The sequence below is a fragment of the Gouania willdenowi genome, chromosome 8, assembly GCF_900634775.1.
Source record: "Gouania willdenowi chromosome 8, fGouWil2.1, whole genome shotgun sequence".
In the NCBI taxonomy this organism is placed as follows: Eukaryota; Metazoa; Chordata; class Actinopteri; order Blenniiformes; family Gobiesocidae; genus Gouania; species Gouania willdenowi.
The window spans coordinates 24,543,393-24,563,030 of record NC_041051.1 but is presented as its reverse complement, the minus strand read 5'-3'; the positions used below and the strand labels follow the sequence as shown (position 1 = coordinate 24,563,030).

Sequence of the window (19,638 nt, the reverse complement as noted above, 5' to 3'; positions counted from 1 at the left end):
AGTGGGCAGATAAAGAGGAACCAGGTGGTATTTAATGGCAAAGGGTAGCTTAAATGAGCAAACAGTGGCAAACAGTCGTAAAAAAGGGCAAAATGTGGAACAAAAAGAGGCAAAATATAGGGATGAAAAGTAGCCAAAAAAATACAAGAAAGCACAAAAATTTGATTAAAGTGTCAAAATTAACTGGCAAAAATGTAACCTGGCAAGAGCCAGATTGATGTGTAGCTCTTCCTCTAGTTCTCCACATCGATCTGGGTCTGTGTTTGGCGAATCCTTTCGGAACCAGGGAGGGGCATGAACAGAACGCTTGAAGCTAATTGGGCACATCGCCTGTCCACCATGTTTTGTTTTAGCCAATCACACGGCAGAGACGCTGCTATGGCTACAACAACAACAAGGCTCCTCTGGTGAAAACATACGTCTTTACCGTCTAAAAATGCGCAAAGCGCCTTTCTCTGTTGCTCTTTCAAAAAAGGAAATGCTGGATTCTTCGAAAACTGAGTTCATAGCAGCTTACACATGTTCAACCTCCTGCGTCGACATCTTTCTGATTTGATTTGGAGCGATGCTAATAGCGGTAGCCCAGCTAGTTCCTCTCCCCGCAACTTCGCATACGCCAGTTTTGCTTTGACGCTTCTGCCTTCGTCACACCCGGATATCCTGCCCTAAACTACAACCACTGCCTCATGATTGGTTTGAAGCGGTTTGGTTTGCTTACGGAAGGTAAGGGCTGGAGCAGCACAAGATGGATTCTGGTGTTTGTGAACACCAGGAGAATCTATCTTGCAGGCAAGGTTAGCAAAATGGTCAAAAAATAGGAAAAAATGGGTGTTTATTGGCAAAAGGTAGCTAAAGTCTGAAAAAAGTGTCAGAACAGAAATGTTGAGTATTACTGACTTAATAAGTGACTTCTACATGGTGTCCGCTGATAATGTAGTGGGCTGGTCTGGACAGAAAAGGCCAGGGCTGAATTTTTGTCCCAGTGCACCCGTATTTTAAAACCTTTGTTCAATCTATAAATTCCTCTTTGCATTAGCTTTTCAAGATGATTGCCTTAATCTGTGTGTTCTTGAACGATCTAGCTTTGGTTTTAGAGTACTGACCCATGTGGCAACCGCCATTCCACATTTCCTGAGGATCATAGTTGGATGATTGGAGGCGCTGGCCAGAAGGGTAGATCCGGCTCAGCTGCTGGCTGTTGTGTCTCACAAAGAGCTTCCCTGCAGATGAAAAGACAGGAAATGGCATAACTCGACACACTGGCGGCTGATTACATTTTTCTGCACAACTAGCTGCACTAAGGACTCTGATTTATTCTTTCAGACTTCTTTGTAAAATTTCGGGGATGTCATTATATTCACAGTTGTACCAGAGTCTTTGATGAGCCGGAGGGCATCGCTTTCAGAGAACGAGGACATGTCGTTTGGCTGTAATTCAGATACGCTTTCAAAGCCTCGGAAAGGGACACTTCTGCAGTACACCACCAGCTCCGCCAGCTCAGGGCTCAGTTTGGAACAGATCTATGAAAAGCAGAGGAACATCAACACAGATGCTTGAATCTCCCCTCAGCGTCTCTCGGAGCTCACCTTCGTAGGTTCTTTCCGAGGCGTGCTCTTATTATTGCTTGCTAGCTCGTCCTCAGAGCTGGAAGAGAAGCTTGCCGAGCTTCCACTCTTACTCAGCTGACTCAGGTGAGGGGTATGCTTCTTCCCCTTTACCAGAATACGTCCCTTCAGCTCCTGCAACGTTTTGTCATCGCAACAAATGACTTCATTGGACAAAAAGGTGACAGATGTGTTCAAAAATGTTCTCGGGTGTGGGAGTTTGAGTCCCAACCTCAGGAGAAGGCAGGGCTTTCAGGGGCTGATCGCTGAGAGGCCTGGTCAGAAGCTTCTGGCCCAAGATGGAGCGGAGGTGTTTGGCCATGACAGCCTGCTGCTCTACAGAGCAGTGGTTCTCCAAGGACAGGATTATGGGGTATGGAGACGCCTGCAAAGGAATGGGAGATCATGGAGATCCAAGTCAAGAACAACAAGGATAGGACATCAGGAAATCAGGGTTCCTCTGATAGTTTACACAGAAAATTAAACTCTACCTTTGAGAAACTTTTTTAAATTATAATTTAATTAAAAATAATTGCATAATAAATAAAGCAAAAAAAAAATCCATTCAATCAATTTTCTTTTAACAGAGAAATGTGATTGAAGCAAAGCTGGTGTGAAATGTCACTTTCAAATAAAACAAGTTGTTCTAGTTCAAACTATTTCAAGATTCTATTAGTGACTGTATGATAATTGTTTTCATTTTTGCTTGAATTTGTTAATAGAATTGGGATTATTTAAACTGACTTTCACGTAGCAAGAGGTAATAGTTTATAAACTGCTGCTTGCGTTTATTCATGTCACAAATTTTGAAATGTTGAAAATCCATTTTCTCAGACTGTGCACTTTAACATTTGAGTTGTTTTGAAGTGCAAATGGAGTAGAATTAGTGTTAGCGACAAGAACACCACTAAAAATCTATTTTTCTAAACTAGTTTATGTTGTATCTAATACTAATTTTACTAATAGGGAACACAAAGCTTCTCCTGCACAATGACACGGTTAAGAACATTAAAAACATGAAGAAATGTACTCTAAGGACTGAAGTACCACCCCCGTCTCCCATACTTGGTAAAATATTATTTATGTGTTTTAGGCTTTAACAATCCATATGTATAATGTTTGAAAAAGCCTTTTCTAATGAGTAAGAAACCTTTTTTTTATTCATAAAAAATAATAAATCAATTGAAAAATGTTTCTGTGCACCCCATGCAATGTGCTCAAATACCCCCCAGAGGGTACATCTCTCATCAATGCTTCCCAGTTCACAGGAAAGCACACAGTATTAACATTCAATCCAGCACCAGGGCAATAAAAGTGAGAATGAGTGGAACAAAAGGAAGGCCTCCAAGTGTTCAAATGTAGGTTTGGTCTCAGAGGAGGTGAATACAGTCCTCCTCTCTACCTCAAAGGCCAAATACGAAGACGTGGCATTTTCCACAAACTGTGATGATTAAACTGCTGCAGGGAGAGCAACATCGATCGCAGAGGCAGAGATACATTAAAGTCTGTGTAAAGCAAAAATACATTTGTGTTATGAGTTTGTCACACCACAGAAACATGTCATTGACCACTGAGCCAAATTTGAAAAGTGAAAAAAAAATATCGCTAAATATATAAAATTAGGTCTCAAAATCATGGAAAAACAAGCACTTCTCTCTGCTTTGAAACGCTAGGGGTGTGTCAGTTAGAGGTGAAGGAACCACGCCCACGCGCAGGAAGTGTGCACCCTCCGTGCACCGTGTTTATGGGAAAGAGCAGTGTGAAAGCGGCTCCAGCGTCAAAAGTGCTCTAAAAGTGCTCTAATCGGGCCAAACGAGGTGTCAGCGGAAAGGTCTGCTCCGCCCGAGTCCGATAATGTGAATTTGTCTTGGGTAGAATCAGAGCTGTGCCCGCTAGAGGCAAAACACACAATCGCGGTGCAAAAAAAGTGCTCATTTCATAGAAAATGTGGCACCAGCGGACGCGTTTTATTCCCGAATAAACATCTGCCATTGTTTCGCTTTCAGTGAAAATACCAGAAATGTGTTGAAAAGTCACTTTGGCAGAATTTTTGGGTAAACACAAAATATCAGAGTAAGGACTTCTTATCATCTATCTACAGTACTCCACATCCCACAATGCAATGTGCCAAAACTTAAACCAAGTGTTTACATTGGAGAACAAAGCAAACTTTTGAGCGGCAGTTTCAATCTTTTACATATTTGTTCCAAGCAAATAATCTTTGATTTACTGATCTATGAGGCCTACACTGTGTTTATATCTGGTAATAAACTTTCATCTCTGGCAGCTTTAACCACAACAGTGTCATATTAGACTCTATAAAGGTCTCATCACAGCCACAGTATTAATGTCATAACAAATTCATCCCTATCCGATGGTCTAGCTGTGTTAAATGGATTATGTATGTTATTAAAGTTTGAACACCAGCCCATGTCATACTTAGGGAAGTTAACAGCAGTGAAAGATTCCAAAGCAGGAGTCACTTTACCTTAAAAGCATACTGGGCGATGGTTTCAATCACCTCCTTAAAGGGCACTTTGGAGGTGAGAGTGTGGCCGTGGTAGATTACAGGTTCTCCTTTATCTCCGTCCCAGCAGTCAAGCTCCACGCAGCGACAGCCCTGATTCAGAGCCCTGACAGGGACACAGAACAGTTTCAGACAAAGCACAAACTCTGGATGAACTATAGAGCAGTGGTTCCCAAACTTGGGTACGTGTACCCTTAGGGGTACTTGAACACCTCACAGAAGGTACACAGAAACATTTGTCAGTTTATTTTGTAACATTTTTTTTACATGCACACAGACTTTTGTCTCATTCATCAATAATAATTTCTGGCACAACTCTTTAAAATACACCAAAAGGTGAAGCTCAAATTCTAAAACGAACAAAACATCAAGGAAATTCAAGGTTAATGTTGGACCAGACACAGGAAAAAGCCTACAGACACAAATAAATAATGTATAACATGAGCTAAAAGGTACTTGTGATATGAAATAAAGGGGGGGAAGCAATAACGTTTGGGAAACACTGCTGTAGAGAAAGATGAGCTGTGAGTGCCTGATGTAAGGTTCCGTGCTGCTGCTGCCGGTCACTTGGTCCTTGGTGAGGTACGTGTTGTGGGACGAGGAGATGAAGTAGTGGGGGAGTGGGCGGCTCATGTCCTGGTAGACTCGGACGTGGTCAGGGTTGAAGACGTCATTCTCTCGGGAAAGCATGTACATGGTGAAGCCATTCTGGGTCATGAACTGGTTCTTCTGAGCTGCAACAAATATCAAAGTGTTTCCATCAGTATCAACGAGCAGGCAAAGACAGTTTGGCAGTTCGTCACATGGCATTAGCAAGTAACTTTGGAATTATGTTACGTTAGATAAAATACGTGTTTATAGATGTCAATGCCATCAAGACATCTTTTACTTCACTAAACACTCGAGGTGGGACGATACACTGAGTTCATGATACGATAGACGATATGGGCTCGCGATAACAATACCATATCTTAAATTGCAGTTGAAAAAATAACCATGGTTATGTTTGACTCAGGGTATGACCTTTGCAACTCAACATAAACATAAAAAAATAAAACAAACCATAATGATCAGACCCCTCCTCCCCCTCGCGATACCTCACGTATCCTTGATGATGCATCTTGTGACGTTTCAATATCTTTATATCTCGTCACACGAATTATCGTCCTAACTTTAATAAACACACTTGGAGCAGATTCGTCTTTTTCACAACTACACAAATGAAAAGCCAATGTAACCGCTGCCAAACAGGGCATCACCAACTAGCCCAGCTAAGGGTAGTTAATCTGCAGTTGAAATGGTCACCACTTGAAGCAAAACACCATGTTTCAGCACCGCAGGAAGGGTTTTCATCAAAAGATGAATGTTCATCCAGAGCTGTGACTTAGAACTTAGTCTCTGTTATTTTACTGTTTTTATTGGAATATTAACAAGTTGGTTTACAAAGTGCCCTGCGATTGCATTTTCAACAAAAAACGACTACCTACCTCTGCCAAGGAAGTGATGTTTTTGCCAACGTTTATTTATTCATCTGTGAACAGTCTAACTCAAATCTAATGGATCGACTTTAATGACATTTTCAGGGAAAAATGCAGAATGGGATAAGGGACAACTGAATAGATTTTGGGGATGATCCAGATCAATATCCTGAATTTAGGTGACAATGCAATTTGGGGGACTGCTATGGTGCAGCGGAGGTCTGTGCTCTCTCCGTGCCTTCTAGTAATAGATCAAATCTATCTGGTTTTGATATGAAACCTAACCTATATTTGCTAAACGATATGCAAGATCTCCCTTTGGACAGGAGGAAATGTAGACTATTAATTACAATAACACAATTTGCAAAGAAATGTATACTGTGACTATGACTGTCCTCCAATTTTTAAGACATTTCTGTCCCAAATATCAGAACTTTAACCAATGGAGAAATTAACTTTTGAAAAATATAGACAGGGTCAAAGTTTTCAAGATTTATGGAACCCGATACTTTCAAGCGTGGAAGTTTTCTCTAAAATGTCATCAATAATATAAGACCTTGGTGTTCCTGGTACTAAAAGTGATGATAATAGAGATGTGTCTGGTGTCTAATAGACATATAATATGAATGTTGCTGCAGAAAGCAGATGAAGGCATGGGAACCCTAGCTTATGATGTGAAACTTTTGTAATCATCCCTATTATTATTATTATTACTATGATTATGGTTATTATAATGTACCAAATTTGTAATATTTGTATTTGTATTAACCCATTGATTGCATTTATTTTACTTCTTTTTTTTTAAAAAAAAGAAAAATCTATCTGGTTTAGGCTCCAATTACGCCTGTGGTATAAAGAGTATGAGTAGTGGCAAACACAGCAGTGTCGGCCTTAGATACAGGAAGTGGCATCTTTAGCTTAAAGGTTCAGTATTATGATATTTTTTTTACTCATCTACAATTGTTCTAAGAACCCCAAAAACATAGTTTTTTTTCCCCAAAATTGCCTCTTTCCCGGAGTTACTTCCAGACCGCTCCTAAAAACAGGCTGTTTTTTGGGCCTTCATGATATTCATGAGTAGGCGTAAAGTTTATCACAGCAGCAGTGGAGTAAATCATTAACAGTCTTTCTTCTGCTCCTCACCTCTTCTGACCACAGAAATAGTCCATTTAAAATGATAGCACATTGTTTTGTTCAACCGCTGCATCACATTGGGTCACAAACACGTCAGATCATCCCATAAAGGCGATACAACGCGGTGTAACGGCTCCTAAAAGTGAAACTGATTGTGAACACTCTTTGGTTTATCTATATACTGAATGTAAAGATATTAACTGTGATATCAACCTGCCTTTGCCATGTTTGTTTTAGCTGTTTGAGAGAGAGGGGCTCACATTCTTATAGGGTCGGAGGAGCCAAGATTGTCAGGAGGAGGAGTTTCCCCATTATGACTCATAAGGCAAGAAAAATTCAATTCGCCCATTTAGAGCTGACTTTTTACAAAATGTGGAATAACAAGGGAGGGAGGAAAGATAACTTTTTCCAACTTTGGGCTTCTGATTGAGGCTAAAGGAAAGTATATCACTGTAGCAACACCATTATAAAGGATCGTTTCATAACACTGCCCCTTTAATGCCCTTTTAATGTTTGGGTGAAATCATTGCATTCTATATAATCTGTATGCAAGTGTTTTACTTCTAAGTCAGTTTCAGTGATGCAGTTCTCCCCTCCCTTGTGAAATGCCCTAAAAAGTGTTTGCACCAAATAAGTGTTTACCCACTCAGGAGACCACAGTAAAATTCACAGTGTTTGTGTGACAACATTATGGTTTAGTGCGGGGAATCCTTTGATGGGTGGTTTCAGCACTTACCCCAGTCATTGAGCTCAAAGGTGAGGATCAGACTCTGAGCATGATTTAGGGAGGCGTCTTCTCCCTGGTCTCCCAGGAAGTCACGCAGCTCAGCGGTAGAAAGCACGCAGCCGTTACTGGAATAGTGTCTGAACACGGCGTCCAGCTCGGGTCGGCGCAGTAGCTCCCTGCAGAACTCCTCGATTTCTATGTGATCCAGGCGGTTGTCACCTGAGCGGTCGCAGCGCTGAAGCAGGGCAGAGGAGGCAGAAGAATATCAAACACTGTGTGCAATCATACTGGGTGTACTTCCAATTCCAAATGGGGAGATCCATCCCCGTAATCCCTGCAATTAGTTTGTAATAGAGAGCACAGGGACAGGTAGTAATAATCCCAACAATAAAAACATGAATAGCTTTTGATTTGTTGTGAGGAAGGAGAGGAGGGAATCAAATTGAGGCAGGGGGCTGAAGGTTGGCTCGCTGCTGTGTTGGCAATAGAACACAGATGCTGCACTCCAGGGTGTTCAAGGAAAAGGATTCCATACAAAGTTGTTTTCACCGACCCAATCATTGTGTGGTTTCCTCTGTGTGTGTTATCAGAGTTTAGCCTTCTAACTCCTCCTGGGAATTATCCTGAGATTGCAAGCATTATCTTCACCTTGAACAGAGAGCGAGCGTACTGCTCACTCAGGTCAATGTTGATCATCTGCAGCAGCCGTTTCACCTCATCGTAGCTCATTTTGCCATCCTGGTTCTGATCTGCTCGTCTCAGGTAGCCTCGGATCCAAGTGTGAAGAGTTAAAGAGGAAAAAAACCGGACTATAAACTGTAGATCAGTGGAGTTGAAATAAAGAAGGCCACAGAACCACATTCATTTTTGTTGCAGGATGCACACAGAGAGACCGTTAGCCCAACCAAAGACTCACATTTACCAAAAAAAAGAATAAACATATTAATGGGATGTAGGAGGAACCCTGAGTAACCAAAACCCACACAGCCATTGGGAGAACAGGTAAACTACTTAAAAACCTATTTTTGTCTTTCATTTCCAAACATGTGCAGCTTTTGAAGAAATTCTGCCTTTTTTGGGTTCACATCAACATTGTTCTGTATTGTAGGCAACAGTGATGAGAGAGGTTACATCATGTGTGGCCAAGTCATCAGTTTTATTTTGCAAAATAGCGTCTTTTGATCTGTTCTGTTTTACTATAGCACAAACTTGATCAGGTATAGAGCCCCAGACATGACATGGCCACAAAAATAAATAAATAAATAATTGTGGCCATGAAATAAGTACAAAATAAGTATATTTTGCACAGGAAATGTAATTTATTAAAAACATTAATGTTATTCCTGGAAAGTGATAGTATGATTGAATTTTGAACGAGTTTAAAAGACCTTCTGAAGAGTCTGGCATTGCAAGGAACCATTACCACCAAGAGGCGTGGAAACAGAACATTGAGAACCAGGTTCACTCACTTTTGTGCGCATGTTGTACTTATTTTGTGGCCACGAATTAGTGTTTCTTGTCCACGTCATTGTTTATCTTTGGCCACAATTTGATTCTTTTTTTTGATTATGTCATGTCTGGGGTAATAGCGTCCACCCTGCTTTGTGTTATTTACTGTAGAGTTTCTAAAACAACTGTTGAAGTGATCCACACAATTGGATATATTGCAAAGAATAAGCAGACAAGAAGGTAAAGAAATGGGTTGTAAATAGAGTAAAACGAATGATTAACGTTATTATAGCTGATGGTTGGACTGATTTTAAAGCTTCAGACTTTAGAATGGAATACTTGATTCCTTTAAATTCCTCAGATGTATTAAAAAAGCACTGTTTAATATATATATATATATATATATATATATATATTGGTAATTTGAATTAGAGCTACAGGGTTATATTAATATTGAGGTAGATTATTGCTGATTTGTTAATTAAAATAAAGATACATTAATATAATAAAAATTAGTGACGTCCAGGGTTGGGGTCAATTATGATTGTAATCGGGTAATTGACAATTGATTACAACTAAGACATTATTGTCATTGTAATTGGAAAAAAATATGTTGCTGTTGTAATTGTCATTGAATTGTAATTAAATTCAGATAATGGACTTTGTAATTGAAATTGGCATGGAAATGCAACAAACTGTCATTTACAATGTAATTAAACAAAAACCTGGGAACCATGTTACAGTTATATGGCTAAAACATGGGCCTACTTTGACAACAGTTATTAAAATATGTTTCATATCAAGTTTACCTCTTAGTTCTCGAGGATAATTTTACCAAAAAATAAATAAATAAATAATAATAATAAATCCAGGGTTACACTGACACAAAAAAAGGGGCTCATACGCCCACACCAAAAATATTAATACCAATATTTTTCATTGATTAGGAAGCCTAACAAGGTAATCAAGAGATGAAAAACAAGTTAGATGACAGATCATATTTTTTAGTGTATTTAAGACTTAATACATGGGTCAAAACCAACCCATAATAATAAGAGATGCTAACAGAAAGCTAATACAAGAGAAAGGTTACGTTTTATGGGATTTAGTAAAGGCTCAGCAATTGTAATGTAACTTTAGTAATTGAGAACATAATTGTAATTGACTTTCAGGGGGAAAACAATAGTTGGAATTTTGGATTGGAATAGGAAAAAATGCTGGTCAAAGTAATCATAAATGAGTTGTAATTGATCATGGATAATTTAAGACGTAATTGTAATTTCAAAATGCAATTGACCCCAACCCGGGTGATGTCACTGCATGTCTATTGCGAGCAGGATATTGGTCCAGCTTCTCCTTCTGCGTCATGTTGGCCACGCGCTCCTTCAGAGTGCGCAGGCCTCGCACCCATCGCTGGGCTTCATCCTCACAGGAGCAGAGCAGGTCCAGGCTCTTCCTGGCTCCTCTGAACACCACCGTGAAGCACTGCTTCTCCGGCACCGACCCAGACAGCTGCCGCAGAGCCTCCGACTGGCAGCCCTCACGCACACACTCCACCTCCGTCACTGCGACTGCCAGCAAAAGGAAAAGCATGTGTTTGATGCGTAAACAGTTCTGGTAGTTGACCATAACAACACACAAAGGACTTAAAGGTCAAATAAGAAGTTCTATATATTATATCATCGAAAGTAAGTTTGAAATACTTACTTTTGTTAACATGTTGATGACTGTTCAGCATTTTTTTTTTAACAATTTAGGTAACTTGTTCTCCAAAGTTTACATAACTAGCCAAAAACTCAAATTTCTATGATTGATTTAAGAATTTTTAGATATGATTTGCTTAATTTACAAAATGCTGGTTCACATTTAAAAAAAAAAAATATAGATGCAGTTATATCAAAATTCCGCAGATAAACAAACAAATGATAAAAAAGACCTGAAGGAAAGGAAGTGAGTGTGAACTCGTGCTGAATACATTGATCCATCATGAAATTAGGATTCTTTGTGTGAAATGATGGAGTCCCTATGTGTATATTTGTTGCTTTTACCACTTTATATCAGCTCAACCGGAGATGAACAATTTTATCATGGCGAGGGCCACAAAATAGATCTGTGGGCCACAAAATCAGCATGTCAGCATTTAAAAAAAATACCAAAATGATAATTAATCCAGGAAACAACAAAGGATCGGATCTGTGTGTTTTTGGAGTTGTTTTCTGTTTTTTCCTTCATTTTTGTATATTTTTTGTGTGGTTTTGTGTATTCTTGTTGTCATTTTGTATTATTTCTCTGTATATGTTTGGGGTTTTGTGTGTTATTGGACGTAAAAACACTTCTATGCATCTGTCTATGGGAATCCACATCCCACAATGCAATTCACCAAACCTTTTCAATAAGAGAGTGTTTGTAGTGGAGAGCAGAACAAGCTTTCGAGTGGCAATTTAAACATCACATCTTCACATCATTTTTCTAGCAAATGATCTTTGATTTATTGATCTACGAGGCCTTTATCTGATAAAGCATTATAGTCTCCAGCAGCTTTCAATACATATTTTTTAAAAAATATAAGTAAATGTACAGCAGATGCTTTTCTTTCAAAGTGAAACTGTCAGAAACAAGCTCAGACTTGGTGAAGTATGCAATTATTATCTCTCACTGAGATGAGAAAAAAGCAAACAGGCCAACACAAACATCTAGTTTGAATCTGCAACACAACTACAGCATTCAGCCTGTTTGTGCACCGAGACGACTCGAATGTGTTGATAACGTTAGTGAAGCAGAAAGGCCTCACTGTGCTGACAACAGCTCCATTCTTCTGCTGGAGGTGGTAAAAGCCTCTGCTGTCCACCTCTTCATAATCACTTCACATTCCTCCTTTGTGGGTCTCCCAGAAACATGGCCAATGTAACGTGTCTGTGTGTAAATTGTGTTGCCAGTGAGTTGAATAGATGAAACTAAAGTGGTTCTTGGACCTTTGTATAATGAATTAAGGAAGAGAGATAGTCCAACAGAGTACTGATACAGTACTGATACATCCTACTAAGTAAAAGTGCTGTTACTTGATTGAAATTGTACTCGAGTACAAATAACAGTCAAACATAAAATACTCAAGTATTAATTTATATAGTACTCAAAGTAAAAGTTACTCGTTACTTTCATAACCCTATGTTTATTTTTGGTAATAAATCTTGTCACAGTTCCCTTGCATACATTAAACATCTCATGCATAAAGAGACAAAATCTTCACAATTGGACTTTAATTTATTTTCCACAAAATAATAAATAATAATATTAATTATTTTTTAAATAAAATAACACAAATGAATTCAATTAAAAAAAAAGTGTAGCTACATTTATGGACTCTAAAACTGAGAAAATAACATTAAATTCAATATTGTTTTGCGCGGTGCATTATAATCTGGTTGGTCGGCTATGATATCATGCATTGGATCATTGTCTGGTTATTTAATCTTTTGTAGTTTCACTATATCTGATCATTTTAAAACAAAAAATATATATAATTTACTCAGTAATGATTTAGTGAAGAAATAGAAATGTAACAATTTACTTTACTTATTTTAAAATGTACTTAAAGAGTAACTAAACCCCCAAAACCTTTCTGCTGAACACAACTGTATTTGGGTATGAAGAAGTGCTGTTGATTGATCCTGGTCCAACTCTCAACATTGTAGTCAAAGTATTTCAATTTGGCACATTTTGTTGTAAAATGTCACAGTGACTGCCCTCTATGGGTTGAAACCCAGCTATTACAATGGATTTTTGCTATTGGCTGAGAATAAGATCATGTGACGTTTTGGGACCATCTTGCGTCACAAACAAACACTGTTAGCCCCGCCCCTTTTATAAAAACTAGCACCAATCAAGAGTGAATAGAGAGGAGGTATATTAAGTAATGAGTAGCTAGTTAAAGCTAATATCTGGAGTTTCTGAGAGAACGTCTCGATGTCCCGCCCCCTACAGCCTCTACCTGCTCTCCTGCCTCTGCCAATCAGAAGCTACGCCTCTACGTTTGTACACACGCATTGCAAAACATAACAAAGTCACATAACTACAAAAACTACACATGTATTGTTGGAGTGCCATAACTTTTGATTAAAACATGTTTATTACCTGTCCATGAGAAATGTCTCCAAATCCTGGTCCGTTCGGAATCCTTTAAAAAGCAGCAAGTCCCTCCCCCTTTGAAAAGCAGCTCCAAGATCAATTCTGTTGCGGTCACAAAGACGTTTATGCACAAGCTTTGTACCCGGACTATTCTTTACTTTTTTAATAGAAATATTATACGTTGGCAATAATGGAATGGGTAACTGGAGTTTTGGATCGCTCCTCCATGACACTATGCTGCTCAGTGATACCTGTTTGCTGTTGTGACAGTGCACGCGCATTCACTTTGATTGACAGTGGCCCACTCCAGGAAGTCGAAGCCTATTGGCTAGGCAAAGTTGGCGCTTTCTTGCATTTGTATAGGGGTCTATGGACAAAGGCGGGACTTATATCATTATTGTATATGAATGACCACCGGCAGTAGACCATAGTAAAAGACTAGTTAGGTATTTTTTCGCATTTCAAAAGAATTATACATAAACAAAGATTTCTCAGAAACTCCAGATATCAGCTTTAACATAGCATAAATTGTTCATTAGAGATTTTATAGTATAGACTGGGCGTGTCTTAACTGCCCCATAATCAAGACATTTTTTGAATTTCCCTCCTAGTGGCAGGTCAGGAGAAAGCAGAGGTTTAGTTGCTGTTTAAAGCAGATATCCGGAGTTTCTGAGAGGACGTCTCGATGTCGCGCCCTCAACAGCCTCACTTCCTCCCACTGCCTCTGCAATCTACCAGAAGCCACGCCTCTACTTTTCTGCACACACATAACAAAGTCGCATCAGGTTGCATTGATATAGGTCTATGGGTCAGGTAAGAGCCAAAATCATATTTACCTGTTTGCTGTTGTGACACGCAGCCTTGTTTCTGTGCACAGTTCCACATTCACTTTGATTGACAGTCTCAAAAACAGGAAGTCAAAGCCTATTGGCTGGGCGCAGTCGGCGATTGTTTCCATTTGTATACGGGCCTATAGGACGAAGGAGGGACTTATATACATTAATGTATATGAATGACCACTGGCAGTAGACCATAGTATAAGACTAGTTAGGTATTTTTATGATATTCAAAAAAATCATACATAAACATAGATTTCTCAGAAACTCCGGATATCAGCTTTAAGTAAGAGTGAAATTACTGATTTAGAAATATACTCAAAAAAGTACAAGTACCCATAAAAGCTATTCAATTACAGTAACGTGAGTACTTGTAATCCATTACTTTCACCTCTGGCTGGAGAGGCCAGTATGAGTATGTGTCTGATTCACTGGCTGCTCATTGTCATCATTGTAAGTAAGTGCTTCAGCCCCATGCTGCAACTCAACCACTGAATCTATTTGTGGTCTAACGACTCTGTCAAATCAAGATGGCCTTCACCACCCACTGACCCACTAAGCTGCCCAACCAGCAGCACTGTGAGCCTAGCAGGAGCTCAGCACTAAATTGCATTGCAACATCCCACAGAGTGCACAAAGCATAGCCAAAGGTCAAGGCCACTCCAAAGGCTCTGACTCATTCCTGTGAGATAGCACCTTGAGTCGCTCGCTAGTCAATTTTCATTCCTCGAGAAAACCCATGTAATAGGAGACTAAAAGACTGCCCATACGATACGATGTGGTTGGTACAGACACATGCAGTTTCACAGTGACAGTGTTTGTCGAGAAACGTTTGGATGCTTTAATCAGACTTCTTTATTGATCCATCCTCTTCTACGCTTAACCCACATGTTGTTGTAATAAAGCAGTCTGTACCAGATATGTGTCAGTACACAGTGTACTGGCAAGCCAAAACATAAATAGGGAAATCATAGGCAGCACGCACTTTGATCCAATATCTGCTACTAAATTATAGCTACTGCACAGCAATGGTTGGGGCCAGGCAATTTTAGGCAAAATTAGAATCAGAATCAGAATGCTTTAGTTGCAGCGAAAGAATACACATCAACACACCGGAGCAGCCATTTGCAGTGCCCACAAGGCACAAGGCAATTCTGAGCAACAAGTAGAGTGTAGGTAAACTAAAAAAGAAATGATGGAAATGTAACCCGTAGCATCACTATTTGGCTAATCCAGTGCAAGATAGCAGCTGTTAGTGTTTATAGTCAGATTTCAAACAGCGTTTAAAAATGCATTTATTAATACAAAATCCCAAAATACACACATTACATCTAGACAGCTTGGAGAGCTTTTTTTTTTTTTTTAAATGAGCAGTGTTTAAGGTTTGAAAACCAGGAATTTGTCCATTGGAACTTTGTCATGGATTCTTCCATTCATTTGTAAAACCTTCCTTAAGTTTATTGGGGCCTTGAATTCCTATAAAAGTTCAACAAATAAGAATAAGAAGACGCTAAAGGGGAAGTTACAATTTTAGAACTTCAATTTGAGAAAGTTTGATTTCAGATTTCACTTTAGGGTTTTGTTGTTTTTTATTATCGTTATAAGGAGCGCCAACACATCCTTGTGTTTTCCATAGTAATTAATAAAATGATAGTAAAACAAAATGGGGAGAAAAGCACTGATAAAACCAATACAATGAGGAAAATCGGGGAAATCTGGTGTAAACACTGCACTAGAATAACATCTGGCCTAACATGGCTGCCCTCTTGTATTATAAAGTACACAATCCTGCAAAAAACAACTTTGAATATGTGTGTGATTTAAAAATAAATCTGCACATATTTTATTTTTTGGTAACACATTATAACACATTAAATTTAAACACATTTTATGTTATAGACATGTCATGCACCCTTTAAGAAGTGCTAGCGTACGAAGTGTTTCCTGGTGTATTGTTTTATTTCTCACAGGTTTGTGAGGATTTGCGTTCACTTCTGTGATCTACTGGTGGTCCAACAAGCTAATCCTACGGAAGAGGATTAGGGCCTCTGGAACCCCTCGCTCATGGAGAAAATTCCGTCATTTTCACTCGTTTTTTTCCTCCAGCCACTCAGAAACACACTGCCTGTCTCCACCTGCGTTTTGTGTGGGAGGAGCCTGCAGGTGTCCCAAAAGAAAAAAAAAAAAAAAAAAAAAAACAGGACTGGTTATAATAATTAAAAAAACAAATAAACAACTATGACAAAAAAAAAGTGATTACTTCCACTACTCACTCTGTTTTTTTTTTTTTTCTTCTTCCACTACTGGCTCTGTTTTTATTTATTTATTTAATTTATTTTTTTAGTGGCCCTAATTTTCTTCTGTATAATTCTTTTCAAAGACGAAAATGAACTAAAAGGTTTGATTACCCATTGCTGAGATGTTCTCATAAAGCAAAGACCACAATCTTTTACAGCTTCCTATAATAATACAGTCCAGTTTGTTGCTCCACAGCAGGAAGTTATGTCACTTCATGTATTGCCTTTCTTTGTTTCTCCAGACATGAAAGAACGGAAACATCCTAAGATTCAAAGAAAGCTCCACAATATAGGGCTTCTGTTCTTTAAACGCAAGAGGACCAAGTCATATCTAAAAGTTCTCTCCTTACCAGACTCTCCCCAACCCCTCCTACCAACACACACATACACACAGATTCTGAACTCCATAGCTGAAATAATAACACCATAGAAACCACGTCTCAGACAAACTTACACGTCTGCCGTGCTTTGGCTTTGCGGGAGCTCTTCGTGGATTCACACCACACGGTGAGTCCGTCCTCCAGCAACCGCAGGTTTCGACTCTTCTTCCACCGTGCAGAGCGAACTTTCACCATGCTGCAGCCCCGCATCATCACACATACGTCCTCATTGTCGAGCAATCCTGGAGAAACACACACGACAAAGCCCAATATGGGTATTATCCGACATCAGGCAGTGAAAGCTGATGAGACAAACATATTAAATCAGATAAAGACAGTGTAGCCTCAGGGATCAATAAATCTAAGATCATTTGCTTGGCAAAATATTTCAAAAATTGAAATTGCCACTTGAAAGTTTGTTTTAATCTCCACTGTAAACACTCTCTTAATGACGTTGTTGGAAAAGTTTGGTGCATTGCATCGTGGGATGTGGAGTCCTGTAGACTTTTTCTTACGGTGAGTTCTTGCGTTTCTTCTCCTAAGAAGGAGGACCGTGATTAATTTGACTCCAATAATGTTCTAGTTTGTTCCCTGTATTCCACGTGATATCACCTCACTCTGTGAGACATATATTTTTGGCCGGATTTGAAACTTTCCGTGTAAACCCCGAAATGAACATCTGTTATTGGCCACGTTTACATGGGAGCTTTAATTCCTCTTTAAAGCGGAATTAAAAGTTAATTCCTCTTTAACCTGACCTTGTAAACACTTAATTCCTAATGTTTATTTAATTCAGAATTAAACTTAATTTCGAATTAGGTGGCTGATTTATTACATTTTTAATTCCGAATTAAATAATTCATCTTTCTTGTAAACAGTTAACAACACTTAATTCCGCTTTAAGTTAATTCCGGTCGTTCTGCCCATGTGCGACTTGCGGCAATGAAGCGGGGTGACGACATAATCCAACATGGCGGCCTGGAATAGAGCCGACACTATTTAAAAAGAGCCTTAAAAGACATGAATATGATAAAAAAAAGGGGATGGACGGAGGCATAAACATGCCGACGTTCACGCTGACATATGAACTTATCAGCAAACGGAACAGGCTTCATCGGACAGGTGAAGCCTGTTCACCCGGAGACGGAGTAAATGTGTCCCCACACTGCTGCACAGGCTGTAATATCACCAAGTTTATCAGTGTAACGGTTGTTAGAGCTACTATCTTTACCAGGGAGCAAATATTTATTCCTGGTTATTGTTTTCTGGAGTTTTACTGGGCTTTATTTACCGGTGATTAGTTCATATTTTTTCCACTCCGTGGACCAAAGTGTGTTATTGTTGAGCTGCTGCTTCAAAACTACAATCAAAATAAGTTGAAAACAATTCTCATGTGTGGTGTTCTGTGTTACAGCCAACAATAAAAGGTTTGTTGTGTGTTTCTCCTGATACGTCATGTTCTTCCCCTGTCCAATCAGAGCCTTCCCAACCCTCAGACCTGAAGCGGAATTAACTAAACCTAATAAACCAGTTTTCCATGTAAACCTCAGTTTTCGGAAATAATATTTCCATGTAAACATGAAGCAGAACACTTTAATTCCGAATGATTTAATTCGGAATAACTAATTCAGAATTTTAAAAAAACACAAGTAAAAACACTTCTGTGCATCCGCCTACAGGACTCCACATCCCATAATGCAATGCACCAAACTTTACCGACATTGTCATTAAGAGAGTGTTTACAGTGAAGATCAACCTTTTACATTTTTTGTGAGCAAATGATCTTCCATATATTGATCCATGAGGCCTACGCTGTTTTTATCTGATTAAAAAAAAAAATATTGTCTCTACCAGCTTAAGACACCCTCACCTACCTCTCACATGCTGAAAATACACCTTCTAATGGTTAAGACAAAGTCATAATTATAGTCAACACTTTTCTGCTTGTACTATAAACCAAAAATTATGTTTAACATACAAACATTGAGTGAAACGAAGGGTACTTGCTGCAGAACAGTTTGTCATGCCAAAGCCCTAAACTTAAAAATAGGAACTAAAAACTAATATTATATAGTAGAACACCAACATTACATTCAAACACAGTCTACACATAGCTCTAATGGACTGCGATGTGCGATATCAAGTCAGACACAGTTGTGCCAGGTTGTAGCCAACCCCCCACTTCTGACCCTCGTTGCATAACCATCACATTGCTCACACTGCTTACACACCATTTACACTGATATCCACCCCATATCTTTATTTATTTATTTATTTATTCAGTTTATTTCAGACATGGTTGCATTCACAGAAGTTTTGTTATTCTTTTTTTTTTTTTTTTTTTTTTTTTTGTACATGCCGAAAAAGGAGACGAGAGAAGCAGTTTGCTTATCTAAGTCCCGTCCCCTGTTTTGAACACAGAAAATTTACATCAAAGCTTGTCTCTCTGGTCAAACATTCTTAGGTTGTTCTGAACACAATTTAATTTTTTTTTTTTTTTTTTGTCCTTTTTTGTGTAGGATTTATTCTCATCTGTAGTCAGTGTTGTCTTTTTTTTATTCCTCCTCCTCTCTATCGTTGTTCGTGTTGGCCTCGTTCCCTGCGAATTTCATTCCCAGACGTTGTTTGCGTTCCTCCAAAAGGAAACTTCATCTTCTTTCGAAGTACCTTGATATCTTCAGAAAGTTTTCTTAGCATACGAAGGATTAGAAAGGCACATATTCATTCTCATTCCACTCACACATAGTCCAGCACCAGGTGTTTCCATGCAGGCAGACCTGCTAATACTGTACCATGTTTTTCTGCAGTCAGTGCCTTCTCCTCGCTCTTCTCTCTCTTTTCTGTTTCAGGTGTCGTGAAGCTAGAGTTGACAGTTCCTGATCTGTGGTTCACAACTCAACGAGTATGAGACACTCTGATGTTTTATCTCGCTATCCTGTTCTGTTCTCCTTCTTCTGTCCACTAACGCCAACCAGTCGGAGCAGATGGCTGCCACTTCTGAACCTGGTTCTGCTGGAGATTTCTTCCTGTTAAATGGGAGTTGTTTCTTCCCACTGTCGATGATGTTTGTTCATTTGGATT

The 19,638-nt window shown here is 39.1% G+C and overlaps 1 protein-coding gene across 2 annotated transcripts in view; it reads right to left on the bottom strand.

The window, feature by feature from the left end:
- plcd3a (phospholipase C, delta 3a) overlaps window positions 1-19,638 on the bottom strand; it is a 34,431-nt gene that overhangs the window by 4,051 nt on the left and 10,742 nt on the right. For both annotated transcript variants that reach the window (XM_028454381.1, XM_028454382.1), the window contains exons 2-11: window positions 16,632-16,799; window positions 10,262-10,490; window positions 8,119-8,248; window positions 7,480-7,705; window positions 4,664-4,865; window positions 4,093-4,237; window positions 1,837-1,989; window positions 1,587-1,739; window positions 1,370-1,520; window positions 1,104-1,220 (exon numbers count right to left, since the gene is read on the bottom strand). In XM_028454381.1, the coding sequence (XP_028310182.1) occupies window positions 1,104-1,220; window positions 1,370-1,520; window positions 1,587-1,739; window positions 1,837-1,989; window positions 4,093-4,237; window positions 4,664-4,865; window positions 7,480-7,705; window positions 8,119-8,248; window positions 10,262-10,490; window positions 16,632-16,799 (1,674 nt within the window). The remainder of the gene's footprint in view (window positions 1-1,103; window positions 1,221-1,369; window positions 1,521-1,586; window positions 1,740-1,836; window positions 1,990-4,092; window positions 4,238-4,663; window positions 4,866-7,479; window positions 7,706-8,118; window positions 8,249-10,261; window positions 10,491-16,631; window positions 16,800-19,638) is intronic.